The 21,936-nt window shown below is 39.4% G+C and overlaps 1 protein-coding gene across 1 annotated transcript in view; it reads left to right on the top strand.

Moving 5' to 3' along the window:
- Positions 1-21,718, top strand: part of SLC9A2 (solute carrier family 9 member A2) — a 99,254-nt gene extending 77,536 nt beyond the window's left edge. Inside the window, 7 exon segments of the mRNA XM_030310320.1 lie at positions 512-601; positions 1,166-1,236; positions 7,437-7,598; positions 15,230-15,326; positions 17,439-17,573; positions 19,080-19,170; positions 20,493-21,718. Coding sequence (XP_030166180.1) covers positions 512-601; positions 1,166-1,236; positions 7,437-7,598; positions 15,230-15,326; positions 17,439-17,573; positions 19,080-19,170; positions 20,493-20,863 — 1,017 coding nt within the window. The 3' untranslated portion in view covers positions 20,864-21,718.
- The last annotated feature ends 218 nt before the right edge of the window (positions 21,719-21,936 follow it).

Raw genomic sequence — 21,936 nt, 5'->3', positions numbered from 1 at the left:
CTGGGTGGCGCAGTCGGTTAAGCGTCTGACTTCAGCCAGGTCACGATCTTGCGGTCCGTGAGTTCGAGCCCCGCGTCAGGCTCTGGGCTGATGGCTCAGAGCCTGGAGCCTGTTTCCGATTCTGTGTCTCCCTCTCTCTCTGCCCCCCCCCGTTCATGCTCTGTCTCTCTCTGTCCCAAAAAAATAAATAAATAAACGTTGAAAAAAAAAAATGGTTTTAATAAAGTAATGAATATAAGAATTACTGAAAAGTTTTCTATGGGTACTGCAAGTAGGTGATTCCTCTGACTTGGGTAATACTTTACTATTTCTTAGAATTTCTTTCTTTCTCTGTTTCTTAGAATAACTTACTTAGAGTCTGTTTGCAATGTCTTGTACTTTGTCCATTGTTGTGTTTCTAGTAGAGGAGGGTATCTTTTGTTAGTTATCAAAGCTTAGAAGAATAAAGTTATTCTTGAATTTTAAACTTAATTTTATAAGAAGATACACTTTTTTTTTTTTTCCTACGTAGGGAATTACTATCCGACCGCTGGTGGAATTTCTAGATGTGAAGAAGTCCAATAAGAAACAGCAAGCGGTCAGTGAAGAAATCCATTGCCGGGTAAGTGTTAATGTAATGTAATGGTTGAAATGATAAGAGAAAAAATTGTTGGATTCGGTCAACCACTTGATATTAAGGTGTTCATTTCCTGAAGGAGAGGGAAATGGCAAAGGATAAGAGGGAAGGGGGGCCAAGGAAGGCATGAGTAGGGGGAATAGAACGAGCACAACCCCATAGTGGCTTCTCCAAATTGACCCACTAGACCTCTTGGGAATAGGGGCCCAAGAAATCCCTCTTGTTACTTCATTCAACCTGAAAATGTTTCTGCTGGAAAACTATCACTGTATGTCATTATTTTCCAAAATTATGAGCAAAGTGTTACGATGAGAAAACTAACCTGAGAATTGCCTAATATTGATATAATACACATCAATTTGTTTGGAGGTGCATTATTGTTTTGTGGCTTGCAGTAAAAAAAAACAAATGAGCAAACAACCCAACAACAACAACAGCAAACGAAACAAAAAATGATCCGCGTCTTCAGAGTTTAGAAGTGGTGGCAGTAGGGTGGAAATTAGTGATTTCAGGTAACAATTAATCAAGAGCCTGCTTTTTCCGTTTTAGTTTTTTGATCATGTGAAGACCGGGATTGAAGATGTTTGTGGACATTGGGGTCACAACTTTTGGAGAGACAAGTAAGAAGGTCTTGCGCCATTATATTCTGAAGTGGCTCTGGCTCACTCTGGAAGCAGGGCTTACTGAGCTGTGTTACTTTTCTGAGTTGCACACCTTTCCTTCGCTGTGCCAGCTTCTGTCCTTTAAGACAAAGTTCAACAACCACAGACACCTAGAACAAGATAGAAGCTTACTTTTCTCTTCTGTAAAAAGCCAGAGCTCTGTAGACCACGTAGGCATTAATAGGTGAGCTCCGCTCCACGGACCGCTTGTGGTTCTCGGGACCCTTCTGTCTAGGTGAATCCACCAACTTCCGTTTCCAAGGTTGCCTCTTAGACCAGAGTGGCTGCTGCAGCATTAGTCATCATGCACACATTCCAGGCTGCACGTAGGAAGAAATAATGAAGAGACAAGGAATATGTACCAGCTTCCTCTGAAATGGAGCTGTCCGAAGCTTTCACAGAATTCTTCTAGTTACACACATGGCCTGGCCCTATAGGGCCAGGGCTCCATCACGTGGGCAGTTCTCACTGCACAGGAGGCTGAGGAATGTAGTCCATTTGGTTAAAAACTGAGGGTTCTGTTACTGTCTGTTCTCCCACGCTTGTTGAGGGGCCTTGTCCAGTGCAGAGCTTCAGAGCACCTGAGGATATAAATAGAATAACACGCGTTTTACAAATAGATTTAAAATACAAATAACAAAGTCTTTTCAATCTACACTTACACGAAATATTGTGTGTGCTTATATAAATGTGTCTGTCTCTGTCCGTTTTTGTTTGTTTCTTTGTCCTTGTTTTGTTTTGTTTAACCTTTAAAGTCTCTGCGGTGGATAAAGAAGATTCAGTGCTTCTCCTCAAGGATCTTAGAGTTGAAATGGACAAGGTACACTAGCCAGGCAGAATTAGGTACAGAATTAGGTACATGCTTTCATATTAACTGAAAACCGGACTTATGGGATCAAGCAGTAAGGATTAGTGTGACAGCAGGGCTGGGGACCACAGAGTGGAGGAGCCAGCCCACCCGACCACCAGGAGCTGATCGTGCGCCTTCACTGCCATCCATACGGGTAGGTTGAGTCAGCCATGGCAGGAGTTTGCCATGGAGCTAACAAACGCTCTGAACCAGAGCCTTTTTCTGGTTTGTCATAAAACAATTTGTTAACACTTATCAGCCCATCACTGTTGAGGAGAGCCTTTTGAAAGAGACAGACAGACAGACAGACAGACAGATTTAAACTATATTTTGGTAGATTCCTCTGCTGCTTGCCTTTGCTTGCCTGACTTGCTAGAGCCCCTCCCTCTCCCAGGTAACTTACGTGAAGTTGACCAACGTACCAATTTATGCAGTTTCACATAAGGGGGTTTTTGCGTGCTTACTGTTTGTTTACATGTTCTGACATGGTATTGGATTACACGAGAAATATAAACCATGAACTCAGGACTTTAAAATTTTGCAATAAAATAGAGGTAACAACACAGACACACAGCAAACCGGTGTGTGTGTACGTATGTATGTGTGTGTACGTATGTATGTGTGTGTGATATCATTAGGTGATCAAATGAGTTACAGAGACTCTAAGTTCGAGAGCAACCTTTACAAACCTGGCTACACTTTTCTATTAATGTAGAAAAGTTCCTTGGACCTTTTAGTGGACCTTGGTGGACCTTTTAGCAACCTTTAGTGTTACTTTATTAAGTAAAGAAAAAATATTTCATTTGTCTGGAGAGAGTGCCCAGTTAGCCACATGGGAGCACAAAGTAATAAAGCAAACTGAAATCTCCATCGTAAAAATATGGAGAAAAATGGCCATTTATCTTGGGCAGGATTTTACATTTTTTGCAGACAGGAGGTAGATGAGAGAACCTACCCATCTCTGTTGTGAATTTCTACGCTACCCTGCTTTACATCCCTGGGACCTTCCTAACAAAGATGAACCCTTGTCTTTGCCAAGCCAGCAGTAGAGACTTTTCTGCCTTTCTCTCTCTCTTGTTTTCTCAGCCCGGCCCGTTTTCCACCTATATCCTCCCTTTCCACCCGACCACTTTTCTCCCTTCTCTAGGCACCCCTTCCTTCCCTGGAGGGACAGGAGAGTGTGGTAGCCCACAACGGTTGGTTCCTTTCCAAAGGGGCGATGAAATTAAAGACTTATACCACTCCTCTGCCTCCCAAACAGGGGAAGTAGACATGAGTAGATAGATGTAGGCATTAGGTCCGCAGCCGCTGAGACAGTGGTAGGAGGGATTGGTGGACCCTGTGATTCTGTGGGTTTGATCTGGAACAGCAGAGAAAAGTCTGGCTACATCCTGTCTTGCAGGCAGAGATACTCTGTCTCTGGGGTACGGGAGTCTGCTCCAGACTGATTTCTACATGCTGCCAGGGTAATTGGACCATAAATACTAAAGAGGGCAGAGCCAACTCTGATTTCCTGTCCGGAAGGTGGTATTGCGGCGTGTCTCACGTTTTTCTCTGCAGTGTGCATACTTCATTTCAGTCCTGTATATTTCCATGCCTCATATTGTCCAGGTAGATTTCAAATACTTCTCTGGACTGTCAAGTACATTGTATGTCACAGGTAGAGCAGGGAAGTGGGTGTGGTGTGGAGGAATTTGGTGCTGACGCAGGCCATTTTTAAAATTAGCTTTCCGCAGATCCTATCTCTGGTATGTACATGATTGTTGATGTTAAAGATCACATATAAAGAAGTGGATTGTTTCAGGTATGTTGGGTATCTTTCCATTTCGTCTGGAATCCTTATGCTGTAAATTTCTAGTGGTCTTGCCAGAGAATTCTTGAGGCATTTGATGCTTTGAGGAAGGGTAAGGCGCGATCCTTTGAGTAGGGAAGTTTCTCAGACTTGGTAAAAGTTGCCTAATGATGGCGAAAGGAAGAAAGCACCTAGGCGTGGCTTGGCAGAGAAATGAAAGGTGTGGAAATAAAGAAAAGAAAGTACATATTTCCTATGCTAAATAGATCAGATGTCATTGCCCTTGATGTTAATTCTTCTGTTGATCTCCACTGAAAAGCTAAAGCAATAATAAAAATAACAGAAGTTTAAAAAGAGGTGTTGCTGTGGGGCACCTGGGTGGCTCAGTTGCTTAAGAGTCCGACTCTTGATTTTGGCTTTGGTCCTCGTCTCACAGTTTGTGAGATCGAGCCCTGCCCTGGGCTCTGCGCTAACGACACAGAGCCTGTTTGGGATTTCTCTGTCTCTGTCTCTCTCTCTCTCCCCCTACTTGCTCTCTCTCTCTCTCTCTCTCAAAATAAATAAACGTTAAAAAAAAAATACAGTGAAAAGATGTGTTGCTGATGCCGGGAGTCCTGGCCTAATGGGCCTAACATGAAGTTGAGAATAAACGGAGAAAAAAGTTAGCTGTGTGTTTAGTGTTGTGGCCCCAGTGGAAAGGATGGCTCTCTTTAATAATTCATAGCCCTCCAGTACAGAACAAAGGACTAGTACCAAGAATGTGAGTTCACATTGTTTCCTTTCATAGCACAGGTGTACCTGTAAACCTCTTTGGGCTTATGGTGATCACTGGAATGCATTTCTTTCTTTCTCAACAAATATTTATTGCATGCTGTTTTGCTTACCTGTTGGCATAATAATGTTACATAATAAACTGCCCTGATATACAGCTGTCCAAACAACAGTCACATTATGAAAGCATATGAGTCACGCGTCTGAGAGTCCAGGATCTGGGGCTGCGCCGGGCTGATGCGGACAGGTCTTGCTAATGCTTCAGGGGGTTGGCTAGTTGTCAGCTCATCCTGGCTGGCCTTCTTGTGTGTGACTGGAGTAACAGAGCTCTGTTTCGTGTGGCATTCACCTTTGTCCTGGGACTCAGGAGTCACTCCACGCATGTCCTTCTCATGGTAATTGTGAAAACAAAAGAGATAAGCTTCAATACACAAGCGCAAGCCAACAAGTCTGTTTTAAGCCTCTGCCCCAATCATCATGTCTGCTGTAGCCCACTGACCAGAGCAAGTAACGTTATTGGGGCCAGTGGCAGGAAACAGGACAGCACAGGTCACCTAGGCCGTGGTGGAAGGACATTGCCAAGTAATATGGCAGAGGGTGTAGATACAGGGAGGAATCGAGGCAAAAGATCTCTTCTACCATCCATGCTTATAGTGTACCAGGCACTGTCCTAGGCACTGGTGATACAGGAAAAAGTGGAAAAAAAAAACAAAAGCAAAAAGTCTCTGCCCATATATACCATTCTAGTGCTAGGGGACAGAAAGCAAGATAAATAAATTATATCATGTTAGAAAATGATAAATGGTATGGAGAGAAATCTGGGAGGTAGAATGGGAAGTTAGGAGGGTGGGAGGGAGACAGCATGCATTTCTAATGGGATGGATGGGAAAGCCTTTTGGAAAAATGGCTCTTAAGGAAAGACTTAAAGGGGGTCTGCAACTGTGGGGCAGGGGTGCTCCTGGTGGAAGGAATAGTGGCTACCAAGCCCCAGAGGTGGCAGTAGAACTGCCAGTTTCCAGGGCAGGAAGGACACCAGTGAGGCTGGATGTGAGAAGCACAGTGCTAAGAGGTACAGCTCCAAACTGTGTAGGGCCCCCAGGTCGCTGTACATTTACTCAAGAGAGATGCGGCGTTGTTGTGTGGTTTGACTTAACGTTTTACCAGGTTCGCTCTGGCTTCTGTGTTGAGGGTAGTCTGGAGGAATGCGGTGGTGGAAGCAGGGAGACCAACTGGGTGCCTGTTTCAAGAATCCACTGAGAGGTGATGATGTCTTGCATCAGGGTGGATCCAAGAGATGGGAGGATAGAAGTGTCGAGGCATGGTGGGATTGTGTGTGTGTTCTGATGGTGGCACTAACAGAAATTTCTGGTAGAGTGGACATGGAGTATTAGTTTGCTAGAGTTGTTAGAGTACCACACATTGGGTGGTTTAAACAGTAGAAATCTAATTTCTCACAGTTCTGGGGGCTAGAAGTCCAAGATCAAAGTTATCAGTAGATTTGGTTCTTTGTGAGGGCTGTAAGTAAAGCATCTGTTACAGGCCCCTCTCTTTGGCTTGTAGATGGCCGCCTTCTGCCTCTCAACATGGTCTTCCCTCTGTGTGTGTGTCTGTGTCCAAATTTCCTCTTACTATAGAGACACCAGTCATATTGGATTGAGACCTGACCTAATGACCTCATTTTAACTTAATCACCACTGTAAAGACCCTATCTCCAAAGACAGTCACATTCTGAGGTACTGGGGGTGAGGACTTCCACCTGTGAACTTTCAGGGGCCCACAATTCAGTCCATAACGTGGAATGTCAGAGAAGGAGAAGAATCAAAATTGACTGGGTGGAGTGGTCATTAACTGAAATGGCGAGAACTATAGGAGAAGATGCATTCGGTCTGGGAAAGTCAAGTTGGAGAACTAGATATCCAAGTGCAGATGTTGAATAGGCAGCTGAATATTCATTTCTGGGATTTGGGGTGAGGCTACAGCAGGATACAAATATGGGAGTCGCTGGCACAGAGATGCTATTAAAATCACGAGACTGGGCAAGATGGCTAGAGAGCAAGTGGAGGTAGAGAGGACCAAGATGGAACCCTGAGCACTCCTACATCAAGAGGCCAGAAAGAAGAAAAATACCCAACAAAAGAGACTGGGAAAGAGGTAGGAGGGAGCCCAGGGGAATGTGATGTCCCGGAAAATGACCTATTAAGCAGGACAGGTCAGGAAAGGTGAGTGCTAATAATTGGCCATTGGATTTATATTGTAGGGTCACCGATGACCTCAGTACAAGTAGCTTCAATGGAGTGCTGGGGACAAAAGCATAATTTGTGAATGTGCAAGAGAAAATCCGTGGAGAGGAATTGGAGATAGAAAGCATTAAAACACTTTTGAGTAATATTGTTGAAAGCAGAAGCAGTGAAATAGCAATTGTTAAAAAAAATACATAGTTTACTCTGTTATTAGTAAATATTAGATACATGTTATCATGGCTGGATACAGCAGTGTCATTTATGTATACATATATTATGCACATACATTGAGGTCTACACATATATATATATATATTATATATATATATATATATATATATATATATATATATAATGATCAGATGAGCTAAACATTGCTACTGAGTTTTTCCTCAAGTATAGTAGAAATGATTTTATTGGTAAAAGCAGGCTTGTTGTTTTGTTGTTGTTTTTTTTTGTCAGTTTAGTATTAATTACTTGAAGCTCTGATTTCCTTTATTTCCAGGTTTAAGAAGTTCGATGACAAATACCTGCGGAAGCTTTTGATTCGGGAAAACCAACCCAAGTCAAGCATTGTGTCTTTATATAAGAAGCTTGAAATAAAACATGCCATTGAGATGGCAGAGACGGGGATGATAAGTACTGTTCCTTCTTTTGCATCTCTGAAGTAAGTGCTGTTTTGCAAATAAAAGTTAGTATTCCTGTGTATGTCTTTATAGTTTTTTGAAACCGGTAATAATAACAAATTTGACCTCTTCCTGGACACCTCACAGAAGAGTGAGATCCTGGTTAAAATGTGCAGCCTAGAAATGTGTGCCGTATGTCACATCATGTCACGTTATTTTAGAATTGACTGGTCAGCAAATACTTGTCATGTTTAGGATGGGTATGCCTTTATTCTATCTTCTTAATGTAATTCAGTGCTTTTTAAAGGTGCCTCTTTAGCGAGCATTTTGAAATGGAATATCTTAAGGTGTGGTATTATAAATACGCATGTGGATATAGCTATTTCCTCATAGATTATTCATGCATCGTAGTTTAAGGCTTGCAAGGAACATTAGTGATCATACGGTATGATGGTTCTCAACCTAGGCTGCGTATTAAAAATATCTTAGGAGCATTTAAATGATACAAATGTCTGGGCCTCACCCACACCAATAAAACCAGGATCTGTGGCATTAAGGCCCAGGTATAGGTATATTTATAAGTTCTTCGGACATTTCCAATATGCAGCCAGAATTGAGAGCCACTGACCTAGTCTATCTCCCTAATTTTAAAATGAGGAAATGAAGACTCAGAATGGTAAAGTGAGTTACCCAAAATTTTATAGCAAGTCCATAGCAGAGCAGTAAATTACTGCTCAGTTAACAAATGAAGTCATTTTATCGTGTAAACATCAGTCCTTCCCTGCCACAAAAATAACAGAAATTACGGGTTCTGCTGATTTCTTCTTTCACCGATGAGCTTCAAGTGCATTTAAAGAACATGTCACGTAGTTAGAATGCTATCAATGGGAGAGTTGAAATAAGACAAGGAAACTCCAAATTACACCCAACCATATTAACTAGGGTTTTTTACTAAGACTGTACATCCCCTATTAAAATTATGGGAGTTTACCCAATCCAAAATAAAAAAAATGATCAAGAATGGCTTGGAGGTAAAGGCATTATATTGCACTAGGAACAGTAGTTGACTGAGCGCAGTGACTGATTTAGTCCTCCGCTGCAGTAACTCACTATGTGACCTTAAGCTGGTCCATCTATTTCCTTGAGATTGAGTTTCTTCAAGTAGAAAATGGGGCTACACTTGATCTTTGTTTCCCTCTAGCTTTACAAATTAATGATCTTTCTTACTCACCATTCCTTTCACAGTTGTGGCAAAGGATAATTCAATTATTCAGCTTCACAAAGGAGAGCCATTATCTTTGCGATCACTAAGAAATCTTAGTTTTACTCTCTGTGTATAGTTCGTTTGGAAGCTGGTAGTAAGCAGAAGAAAGGCAAAGGCTTAAGGTTATGGAAGTAGGTAACAGAATTAATGGTCAGCTGCGTGGCTGTGTAAATGAGTAGCATATTGACCATTCCACAGCTCCTGAAACATTTTCTTTAGAGAAATGAAAAGCAGAAAGGGAGGTAATAAGGAACTGTATTTCTGACAGTAATGGACTCAGTGTTGTAGTCCAAACCATCCTATGCAAACAACTAGAAAAAAAAAAAAACACAAAATGTATTTTTGAAACCTGCTGAAAAGGTGGAAAGCACCAGTGCAAAGAAGAATTTCTTGGCCAAGAGTCAACAGAAAAGGGAAGTCCAAGAAGATGGAACGGGCATTTGGTGCCATTTTTTCCCCTGGATCACAGAGAAGTTATCTGAGAGTCTAAAAGGCTAAAACAGAATACAATTGGAATTCAGTACCTACTAAGAAGGAGGGGTTCTTGTACCCAGCTTATAGGCTATTACTTCCAAATTCTACCCTTTAACCCTCAAGGGAAAGAAGTCTAGCCTAGAATTCTCTCAATCCATGATTGTTTAAATCATCTGAAATTGGTATTACTTACTCCTCCCAGCTGCTTGAGAGAAATAAACTTAAATCTTCTCCAGAGGAAAATAAGATTATAAAGAGTCTTAAACTACTTCCATGATTTTTCCTATATCATGTCTATCAACCAATCCAAAGCATAAGAGTAGACAAGGAAGTGAGATACTGAAAACACTGAGAAAAAGATAAACAAAAACAGGGAGTAGTAACAGACATAAAGGGGATTCACATAATTAAGTTATCAGGCAGGGACTTTAAAATAAAAATAATAGTATGTGTAAGGAAAGAAAATGACATTGATGCTTTTGACATTGTTGTGGGGGATGATATAAATAGAAAAGATCTAAGTGGGATATTTGAGCTAAAACTAAAATAACTAAATTTAGGATCTCATTTGATAGTGTAAAGGCAGATTAGATACAGGTATCGAGAGAATCGACTGATTATAAGGTAAGACAGAAGGAATAACCAGAATGAAGCAGAGAGCTGGTGCGGTGGGGCGGTGGTGGGAGGGGAGCATGGAAAATGTTGAAAATAAAGTAAGTAATATATGGGATTATGTGAAAGTTCCAGGAGAAAATGAGAGAGAAATTAGTAGGAATAGTATTTTAACAGTTAATTACTGAGCATTTCCCAGACAGATAAAAGACAAACCCCAAGCAGATTAGATAAGAAAAATACCAAATGCAGGTACATGCTAACAAAACTGCTAAAAGTCAAAGACACAGAGAGAATTTTCAATATGATCAGCGGGAAAAAGAGACCTGTTTTCTTCAAGTAAAAAAGAAATGCTGACAACTGATTTTTCAACAAAATTCTGAAAGCAAGCAACTGATAATCTATAGAGTTCCATATACTGCTAAAATATTCTTCACAAAAAGGAGAATGAAAACATTTTCAGACAATTAAAAATCATCATACTAAATTGAATGATAAAAAATTTCAGGCAGAAGAAAAAAAAAATTTCAGAAGGGTAAGACAGAAGGGTAAGAGTCTCCGTAGAGAGAAGTGTTGGAGATTAAGGAAGGAATTAAAACAATGGAAATGAGTACTTGTAATAGCTAAATGAATATCAGTTGCATAAAGTAATAATGTCTGTGTGGTTTTGAATGTAAGCAGAATTAAAATGAACAACAAATACAGTTTATAAATTGGGAGGAGGTAAATGGTGTTAATTGTGTTTTGATAACCTTGTGTTGTCCAGAAATAGTAAAAATTATTTTGGATTTTAATAAGTCAGTGATTAATGTTGTAATCCCAGGTGACCACCAAAAAAAAAAAAAAAAAAAAAAAAACAGTAAAAGAAATAACATAAAGCCAACCTAACTACAGAAAAAAAAAAAAAAAAAAGAAAAACAAAAGAAAAATAAAAGAGCAAAATAAAAAAATAAAATAAAAGAGCAAAGTAAAGAGCAAAATAAAATAAATAAAAAGGCAAAGAAAAAACACTATAGACGAGTAGAACAATAGAACGCGAATACTAAGATGATAGTCTTGAACCCAAAGGTAATTATATTAAATACAAACATTCCATTTGAAAGGATGGATGATCAAAATGGATAAAAATACAACTCACTAAGTGTTGCTTATAAGAGATAGCACTTCTAGCTAAAAGTACAGACCGATTGCAAGTGAAAGGTTGATAAAAAGGTATCTTGTTAAAGCACCTAAACAAAAGAAAGTTTGTATAATTATATTATTACCATAAAATGTAAACATTACATTCTACATAACAGAACTACAAGTAGAAATACACAAATTCATAATCATAGTGGATAACTGTATTGCTCTTCTCCTAGAAAATGATAGAATAAGCAGACAGACTTTCAACAGGGATATAGAAGATTTCAATAACATAATAAATAATCAAGTCTTAAAAAGTTTCATATAGGGTATGTTCCCTTACCAGGCGGGAATCAGAACCAAAATAAAATATAAAACAGCATAAAAAGTAGAATATCCCTGTAGTTAGAAGTTAAATAAAAATTGGATCTAGTAAGAAATTATGCTATAAATCAGAAAATACTTTGAAAAACAGGATGTATGAAAACTTGTATAAAGCATTTTTAGAGGAAAATTTTTTTAACCTTTAATGAAAATGTTAGAAATACAGTTAATAGGCAAAAACAAACAAACAAAAAAACAAAACAAAAACAAAAAAACAACAAAGTTAGGCTGAAAATCAATAAATCATACTAGGAAATTAGAAAAAGGAATGACAAATTAAACCCATAAAAAACAGAGAATTTGAATAGTACTGTAAATACTAAGGAAATAAATCTGTACTTGAAATTGTTTCTACAAAGTAAACCCCAAGACCATTTGGCTTTATTTGTAATTCTACAAAATATTTAAGGAGAAAATAAAACCAATCTTCCACAGACTTCTTCAGTAAGTAAGGAAAAATGGAAAGCTTCCCAAATTGCCGTATGGGACTAGCATAATTTTGATACTAAACCTGACAAAGACACTTATAAGAAAGGAAAAATAAAAACCTGTAAAAATTCTAAACATAATATTGGCAAACCAAATCCGGAGATCTATAAAAAAGATACACATCACAATAATTTTGGTTTATTCTAGGAATATAAGTATGATTTAAGAGTCAAAATCAATCCATTATTTACCACTTTTACTGAATAAAGGAGAAAAATCAAGGGTTATTATCTATCTGTAATAGCGGCCCAGAAATTATATGATGAAATTCAATATCCTTTATTTTTTTTAAATATCTAAGTAGACTAACAATAGAAGAAATCCTTTCTCAAGCTAATAAAGTTTGTTCACGAAAAATCTATGGCAAATACGATTTTTAATGTTGAAATGTTGAAAGATTTATCCTGAGATCAAGAACAAGGATGCCTATTATTACTATTTCTATGAATATTGTACCAATGGTAGGCAAGAAAAAATTTAAAAGTTAAGGATAGGAAAAGAAGTAGAACTGTCACTATTCCCAAACAGCTGGATTGTTTTCAGAGAAAATCCAAAAGAACCTACAGAAAAGTAATTAGACATAATAAGGTAATTTATCTAGGTTTCTTAACATGGTAAAAAAAAAAATCAGTGGTGGCTTTATAAGTATCAACAAATAGAAGATGACACTTTAAAAAAATGCTTAATTTAGAATGGTATCATGAAACATTCATATACGTCAATGTCAAACATCAAATGAAATTTAGAGAATATGTGTGAGACCTCTCTGCAGAAAGTCCAAACCAGATAAAGACTATATTAGTAAAAAGAAAGACTCAATATTATAAGACTATCAGCTCTTCTCAAATTGATCTGTGGACTCAAAGCAATTTCATTCAAAATCCCAGTGTGTAATTAGACAGTCTGGTCCTAACATTTCTGTGGAAACATAAAGGGCCCAAATTAACCAAGACAAAATTGTCTTTAACATGAAAGAACAAATTTGGAGGATTTATACTATCAGGTAGCAAGACTGTAAAACTCCTATGATTGAGACAATGTGATTCCTGGGTAAGGATAAAAGAACAAATAGACCAGCAGAACAAAGTAAGAGTTTGGAATAGACCCATTTTCATAGAAGCATTGTTTGTCATATCCAAAAGTTGGAAATAAGCCAAATACACATCAATAGTAAAGTGGGTAGATTGTGATATATTCATGTAATGGGATATTGCACAATGAATAAAATGAACCAACAATAGCTACATGCAATAACACAGTTGAATCTCCAACATATAACGCTAAGCAAAAGAGGCTAAATTTTAAAAGACTACCTATTATAAAAAATAAATAAAATAAAAAATAAAAATAAAAAACTACCTATTGTATTTAAAAGACTCCATTTATATACAGTTCAAATTCAGGCAAAAGTATTCTGTGAATTCCAAAGTTAGGATTGTGGTTGTTTTTGTCAAAGAGGGAAGGAAGTAGTGATTGTTGGGGCGTGTAATATGAAGTGGTTTCTGGGGTTCTAGGTCACGTTCTGTTTTTTGACTTGAGTAGCGGTTGTGCAAGTACACTTGCTTTGTGGTAGTTCATTGAGCTGTGCATGTAAGATTCCTGTACTTTTTGTTTTTGTATTACATTCCAGTAGATACACTTTGGGTATAAACAAGGGAGGTAGTTGGGCACTTACCACTAGAGTTATACAAACATATGTTGGATAAAACTTGGTGGGAACATTGTACAAGAAAATCAGACACCCAAAAGATGTTACCTCTTGACTATATTTGTCCTTCTCAAGTCCTGTGAATTAACTTTGCTGATCAAACTCCTGATTAGATACCTGGACAGCTGTCTAAACACAATGCTTTAGTCTAAGAAGATGCTTCTTAAAAACTCAAGAACAATTGAGGTTGAGGCAAAATTGAATCATTTATATCTAGAGAAGTTTGTCCTGCTGAAGCCTTAAATCTCTGTATCTGTTCCTTTGCTTTTCTCCAGTACCAATGGGCATAGGTAATTAATATTATGGCTGATTTTCAGTAACAGCAAGTTTGCATTAAAAAAAAATAAAGGAACTATGCCTTCAATTGTGTCCTTAGCCCATCTTCTATAAGACCTGGATTTATGTATATTAACTTTCTCAGCTTTATTCTCTTAATTTATCTTCTTAGCTATGTATTTTATTTACTGTATATTTTTGTAGGCCCTCTCAAAGTCTTTTTGAAGGCAGTAGAATAAAACTGTATAAATACAGTTGGTTCTCATTGTTGGCAGTAGTCATGTCTTGTAAAATTGCCATAAACGCTGATTTGCCCATACTGAACAGTTGCTCCTAGGGGAAATACGGGCTTAGGTTCTTGTGAGCTTCTGGTCACAACATTTTCATCAACTGATGATATATAACCTCGTTTTATGTACGTTTCTATTTAAAGACGCCTTATTTCATGTATATTACTATTTCATTAACATTCCTCTCACGGCCAGCAGCATTGTACTCATGCCTGAACAAAGCTTACCAAACATGACTTTTCTCTAGAAGGCACGTCACAGCTTTCTTTTGTTTAGGAAAATTGGACAGCACTTCAGATCCATGCTTGGGGGCCATTTTAAACAGTGAAGTCACCAAAAGAAAGCACAAAAATGCGAAAAATGTGTCATTAAATAGACCACAAAAAGGACATTTGTTTACAGTACAAGACCTGAATCAAGAAGGCAGAGTGTTGCCCTGTTCAGCCTTATCCAGGAACCTGTGTGTTGGGGCACTCATATTTTCCCCCCACTTTGCACATGTCTGTGAAAAAGTGCCGGGAGTACTGATACTGTGTTTACAAGTAAATTTTAGCAAGTAGGTTACTTTACAAATATGAAATCCTTGAATAATTATGATTGACTGTATATGCATCCATATTATAAGTGGCGTCTTTGCAAATATTTATAATGATGTGTTTAAAGGACTAAGCCCTAATAGTAAAATGTAGCTAATTAAGTTTCTGTTGGAAAAAACTCAATCATGTATTACCTTATTTATGGAGTATTAGAAATACTAAAGTGAGACCATTATAAGCTACTATAGTTTTTCTTCCTTAAAATAATAATTGTATGGAAAAAATAATTTCATGAACAGACTGTGAAAACTTGTGCATGATTGAACTTGTTTTGAATAATTTTGATGCTGAACAGTTTTAGAATTTTGAGTGATCTTAAAATACTGAATAATCCCTAAGTGTTATTCTTTAAGCTAAGATTCTACTTAGATGATACTCTATCTCAAAAAAAATTGATGATTCCAACATTTGTCCAATAAATAGTAAAATGTATTCTTCTTCTAAACTTTCACAGTGATTGTCGTGAAGAGAAAATAAGGAAGCTCACACCTGGTGAAATGGATGAAATCCGAGAAATATTATCCAGAAATCTCTATCAAATCCGACAGCGAGTGAGAATAATTTATTTAGCCAAGCATTTCCTTGCCTTTGGCTGAGAATATGCCTTCTGATTTCATGCTACCCAGTTGTAGCGGATATTGCCCTACGATTATGCCAGCCTTTTGCCCCACACCAGACAACTTCTCTCTCTGGGTCCTATCTTGTTAGGGTGCCATTCCTTCCCAGACACCAGTGGAAAAATCTTGGAGTCCCCTGGGAGTTCTGTTACTCTGGACTTGGAGATAAAAGAATATGTTTTAACTAATTGTGAAAAAAGAAATTGATGGCTCTCTTCTGATTTTTTTTTTTAAGAGAGAGATTGACAGCGCATGTGGGGAAGGGGCAGAGGGGAGAAGAAGAGAGAGAATCTTAAGCAGGCTCCATGCTCAGCGCAGAACCTGACACAGGGCTTGATCTCACAACCATGAGATCATGACTTGAACCCAAATCAAGAGTCAGACGCTTAACCGACTGGGCCACCCAGGCATTAATTTTTTGGTGAAATAGCTTTATAGCTTGTAGAAAACTTACAGCTTTAAGAAAACTTATCCAAATTCGTTTAATCTTCCTTGTTATTCATAAAGTGCTATAGTGTCTTCCTTTAATGTATCTCCGGAATCACTTCTTTCACAGCCGTCCCATTGTTAACACCTCATTCTAACAGTTGGCTAATAATATAGCTAACATTTCGAGAGTGCATACAATTTGCCGTGCCCCATTTCGGCAGGTATTAACTCATTTCTCCAAGTGGGGTGACTGTTGTTTCCATTCTGTAGATGAATAAATTAAGGTACAGTGAGGCGAGGTGCACACAGATCACATCGCTTGTCAGGAGCCTTCCTCACCCATGTTGGGGTCATTTCTGCACTTTTCAGCTGGTCTTCCCCAAAGCAGTCCCCATTCCATCCTGCATTACTATGGCTCCTCCTTTTTCCCCTAAAGCACCTTTTAAGCAGCCTTCCCCTGTTTGAATTGAAACAAACCACAGCTGTGGCTTACAGGCTAACTATCCTCTCAGAATTTGGGATCTCTAATTCCAAGTTCTACAGTGTCTGACCTTACACCTCCTTGCCCTCCCCAAGCCCCCAGGTTCTGTCTTCCTTCCTTGGACTCTGTTCCTCTTTTCTCTGTCTCCACTTGGAATGTCCCACTGGTTCCTGTCAGCAGATCCACATCCTCCGATGTTTAAGGATTCCCTCAACAGCCTCCGTATTGTTCCCAGCCCTGTCTTCAAGTGGGTAGCACTAGGAGCTGATAACGTACCACATAGTTTTAGCACTTAATTTCACAATTTTGTATTACTTGTTAGCCTTTGATTGTCCAGCCAGCCAGTAATTTTCTCAAGGCAGGACTTGAGCCTTGTTCTCTATCAGTTTTGCATATTTCTTCAAGATTAATATTTAATAGTTCGGGACACAGGGATATTCCCAAGTGGGGAATATTGGATATTCCCAATCTTCTTGGATATTCCCAAGAAGAATATATTAAGACACCAGAAAATGAACTCCATCGCTAATTACAGTTTATTTAGGAAACTTAGAAAACTAACAATGTGTGCCAGTCCGGTTTAGAAATTTTACTGCTTCAAATACTGGCACATGGTTATTGCTGGTGATAGCCCCCAGCCTTTTCAGTTTGACCACCCAGTTTGTAAAAGTGTTCTTAAGTTTAATCACAAGGACACGCACCACCAAGTGGCTCAAAGTGGTTGTTTTCATACCAGTAATTCCTGTTCAATAGAGAATTTATTAAGATGAATTGTATCATTTTCCCCAGCTACTAATGAGGGCTAATAAAACGTATAAAGCACTTCAAGGTAGACAGAGGCATTTGATGAGTTCCATCATTTTCTGATTTATGAAGATCACGCTTTTGAATGAAAGATATTTTATTCACACACTTTTATTAGAAAACAAGTGCTTTCAAAATTTGAACGAGTGTTAACTTTTTATGAGTGTTAACAACTTTTATGCTTTTTATTCATTTATTTTCTGCTCTGCACATTAGTTAAGTGCCTCGCTGAGGTGCAAAGCCAAAGAAACCAGCAAAGTTTTGGAATTTCTGGGGCAGCAATCAGGCTTTGTTTGTTTGTTGTTTGTAAAATGTCTCTTTTTTCATTTCAGACTTTGTCCTACAACAGACACAATCTGACGGCTGACACAAGTGAGCGACAAGCCAAGGAAATTCTGATCCGGACGAAGGCACAGTGTTGGCGAGAGAGCATCCGGAAAGACAGCAGCTTGAACCAGGAGCACAGGGTACTGGCATTGTTACCATTTGTCTGGGAGGAGGGAGGCTTCCCAGAGCAGAGCCAGCCGCCAGTCTGGAGGCTCTACTGACAGAATGGCTGCTGAGGGTTGAGTCACAGGACTTCTGAGATGGAGTTAATGGTAAAGTCTTTCTAGATATTTCTGGAACACCTATTATGTTCCGGGCACTGTTCTAGGCACTTGAAATATGTTGGTGAACGAACTGACCAAGCAAGATACTTCGCTTGTAGAATTCCTATTCTAGTGAGAAGGCAGCCAGCAATGGAATAAATTATCTGTTATGTTAGAGAGCAGTGAGTGCTATGGGAAAAAAAAAAAAACAAAAAAACAATGCTGAGGAAGGAGATTGGGAGCACAGAAAGGGTCAGTTAAGTTGCAGATTTAAACAGCATGGCTGGACCAAGCTTCATTTGCAAAGTCCTATCTGATATCTCCAGGGAGAGGTTGCAGCCCAAAGATGGGCAAGTGGCACGTGCTGGAACTGCAAGGTCACAGCCGCTGGGGGGGACGTGAGTGTTCACCTTGCCCTTGGTGGAGGACATTGTCAACAGATAAGGACAGCCATCTTAAATGACATTATGATTGATTGATTTAACGTAGCAGACGTTGTATCTTATCACTCTGACACACAAGGTTGCATTAATTTTAGGATTGCATTTCATTTTTTAATAATATTCTGTATTGGGTCGTCAGAGACCAAAATGGTAATGTGTGAACAAGATAATTATCTTTTTTTAATGTGTAAAATGTGGCAGCATCGATGAAAAGTTAAGGAAAGTAGGATTGTGGCATTTGAATTGTCAGCAAATTAGCTATACTAATAACTTTTTGTTCTATCATTTTCAAGACTTACTAAAGTAATTAAAACTCAAGTAAGCTACATTTTTCATGTTTTCTTCCCATACATATAGGTTCTACATATTTTTAAAGTTTATTTATTTACTTTGAGAGTGAGAAAGTGCAAGCGGGGAAGGGGGGTGAGAGAGAGAGAGAGAGAGAGAGAGAGAGAGAGAGAGAATGAATATGAATGAGAGAATCCCAAGCAGGCTCCCAGCGTGGAGCCTGACACGGGGCTGGGTCCCACAACCCTGGGATCATGACCTGAGCTGAAATCAGGAGTCAGACACTAACTGACTGAGCCACCCAGGTGCCTTGTTTCTACATATCTTTTGTATATTCTTATACATAGGTGTTTCCTTAGCTTTTCTTTAAAAAGACTCAGTAGTTTGCACATCTTATTGTTAATGGTCCTATTTTATTTTCATTTTCCTTAATACTGATTTCTATTACATTTTAGAAGAGATTTGGTTATTTTAAGTAAAATAATTATTGCTGGGAGCTTTATTCCCTATGCCCCCAGCCCCTCACAAGTAATTTTGGAGTAGAAAAGTACAATTTTAATTTTTAACACCAGGGTTTGCCCTAAGAATTTAAACTTCTAATATACAATAAATGACATCTGCGTAATCTAAACATTTTCTGTGTTTCTCACAGGCGTCCACTTCAGCCTCTCGATATTTATCCTTACCAAAAAATACAAAGCTTCCAGAAAAGCTACAAAAGAAAAAGAATATTTCTAACACAGGTAATGAACTCAGTTGGAGCAGAGTCATGTTACTAATGTTCACAAAATAGAGAAAATTTCCCATTCTTCTTCTTCATTAAGGACAATCTGTTTAATGGTTTGCAAACTTCAAATAATAATATGGTGACTTATTATTAGCATTGTAAGCTTTTTGGATGGAATTCTGTGTACGTTATAAATAATTTAGCCAATGATTTTCCATAATGATTCCATTTGATACAGCATGAGCCACTATTGTCACCTGTGGTAGTGAACAGATAAATAGAGAGTTGTGAATGTGCGAAGGAGTGTTTAAATTTTTACAACCTGCATATATTTTCATAAGGTCAACCATAAATTTTACTTCTGCCTATAATCACGAGTCTAATATCTCTTTATTTAATGATAATCTTTGGGTGGACTCCCAGCCATTTTCTGTGAACCCCAGGAGAAATATTTTAAGATACCATGTTATTAGAATGTGGGGTATAACACTACCACGCCCTTTATTTTTGCTTATTTACTTAATTAACCAAGAAGAGGAAATTCTAATGCTGGCTGGTGGTGATGATCAGTGAGATGAGACCTGAGAAGAGAGGCCAGGCAGCACTGAATATGTAGAGCAGTGGGCCACGTCCACTAAGACCGGGTCTTAGGGTCCCAAGAATCTCAGCTCCTGGGCAAGCTCCCCGTCAGCTCTTCTACCCACAGTTCTCTAGGACCTGAATTTTGACACCAGCTCATTCTGATCGTGTGTCTTCCCACTGTTTGTAAACGGCACATGGGTGTTTCGGCCCTTTTATGAAACTGCACAGGAGATAAAGAAGGCTGTCTCTGAGATTCCAGATCAAGACAAGAATTTTCATAATAGCAGCCAATTGCCAATCTGCTTTCTGTGTGCCAGACACGTAGCTGAGCCTTTCTGGGATCGTTCTGATGGGGCAGGTGGGAACACAGCTGCTGTTGCCAGATAGTCGCACTGTGACACCCACATGCACTGATTAATAATATCTCTTGAAGCTCGGTTACTTCACCTGCCGAATGGGCGCTTGTGAGGATTAAATGGGTTAATGCATTTCCAAGTGCTTAGGACAGTTGCCTGGCGCACAGTAAGCTCTTCGGCGTTAGTGTGGACAGTCAACATTAACGCCCACAGAGGTTATGTATCATGCCCAGGTCTGTGGGCTAGAGGTAGCGAGCCCTCGGACCTCCCCTGCCCAAACCCTGCCTGAGGTGCCTGAGGGCACCGCAAATGCTGGACCCACTGATGCATTGCTGAGTCACTTAAAATTCCTTCCCTCTGAAATGCTTGCCCATGTTGTCCTTCTTTTGCTCTGTGGTAGGTGGCAATAGCAGTGACTCGGACACAGATGTTGGGACTACCGTCCTCAATTTGCAGCCCCGAGCAAGGGGCTTCTTGCCAGAACAGTTCTCAAAGAAAGCCCCACAGCCCTATAAAATGGAATGGAAGAACGAGGTAGACGTCGATTCCGGACAGGGCCAGCCTTGTAACCCCCCAGCACTCCCCAGCAAAGAGGGGGGCACCCAGACCCCAGGCATGCTACGGCAGCCCCTTCTCTCCAAAGGCCAGTTTGGCTCAGTGCGGGAAGACAGTGTGACCGAAGGCGTCTGCCCCAAGCCACCACCCAGGCTGGTCCGGAGGGCATCGGAACCCGGCAGCCGGAAAGCCCGATTTGGAAGTGAGAAGCCTTGATGGAAATGGCCAAAGCAGACCTGGAGTGACTGGCCCAGCACAGCTGGGGGTTGTCACTCTGAAACATGACACAGAAGTGGAATCCATTTAATGCCCTCTATGCATCTCAATACTTCTTTGGGTAGCAGAGTCATGCCATTGACTTTGAGGATGAACGCTCATCCCAAGAAGAGGAAAATCAAAGAAGAAAGTCCCATAAAATGCCTTTTATGACTTCTTGCTAGCAGTTGTATTCCTTGCAAGCCTAAAGGAAAAAAAAAAGTGTGCCTTTATTGAACTTGAATGACAGAACTTGAAATTTTTAACACACCCTTGTTGGTGAAAATTTTAATATATACATGTATGCCTCAAGTTTTATTTATGAAAACATGTATATCTGTAATCAGTTTTTAAATGAAGGGCGCTAAACATACTCAACATCTTTCTGGGGTGTAAAAGGCGGCGCCCGGAGGATGGTGGGCCATTTGTTCAGAGTCAAGGTGTTTTGCCATCCTGAGCTGATGACCAGTTGGTACAGGAAGAGCACAGCATGGAGCAGACCATGCTCCATGAACTCAGACCAGGGAGACAACCAGAACATCTAGGCAGATGAGGTGGCCTGGTTCCCAGAGCGCGGATTCCCGTGAAACAATGAGTCAGCAGGACTTACTGTGTTCCTCATTCTGTATGTTTGGGGGTGACATAGGTTCCATCTCTCATTTGTGTTTGGCGCAAACAGGCTGTGTGGGTGACGCGACGTATGACAGACTTGGTGGCAGCTTTTGATGAAGTTCCAGCGTGCAGGCCTCATGTTGAATGTGGGGGAGATAAAGCAGCACCTGCTTACACCTTGTGGGCAGGTTTTATATTGTGCAATACTGGGAAGAGGATACAGGAGATTCCCTTTCATGCCCCTCTAGGACTACCCGCTTCAGAATTTTCTGTAGAATGTTCTAGAACTTTGAGCCTCCAAGCAGTTTATTCAAACAGTATTCCAATATTTAGCAAATTGGTGAGAATTCAGGTCTTGAAATTTATTCAGGAAGCACTTTGGAGAATGTAGTTTTTTGTTTTGTTTTGTTTTTTTTTTTTTT

The sequence above is a fragment of the Lynx canadensis genome, chromosome A3 (genome assembly GCF_007474595.2).
Source record: "Lynx canadensis isolate LIC74 chromosome A3, mLynCan4.pri.v2, whole genome shotgun sequence".
Classification (NCBI taxonomy): domain Eukaryota; kingdom Metazoa; phylum Chordata; class Mammalia; order Carnivora; family Felidae; genus Lynx; species Lynx canadensis.
This window is presented reverse-complemented; position numbering and strand designations above follow the sequence as displayed.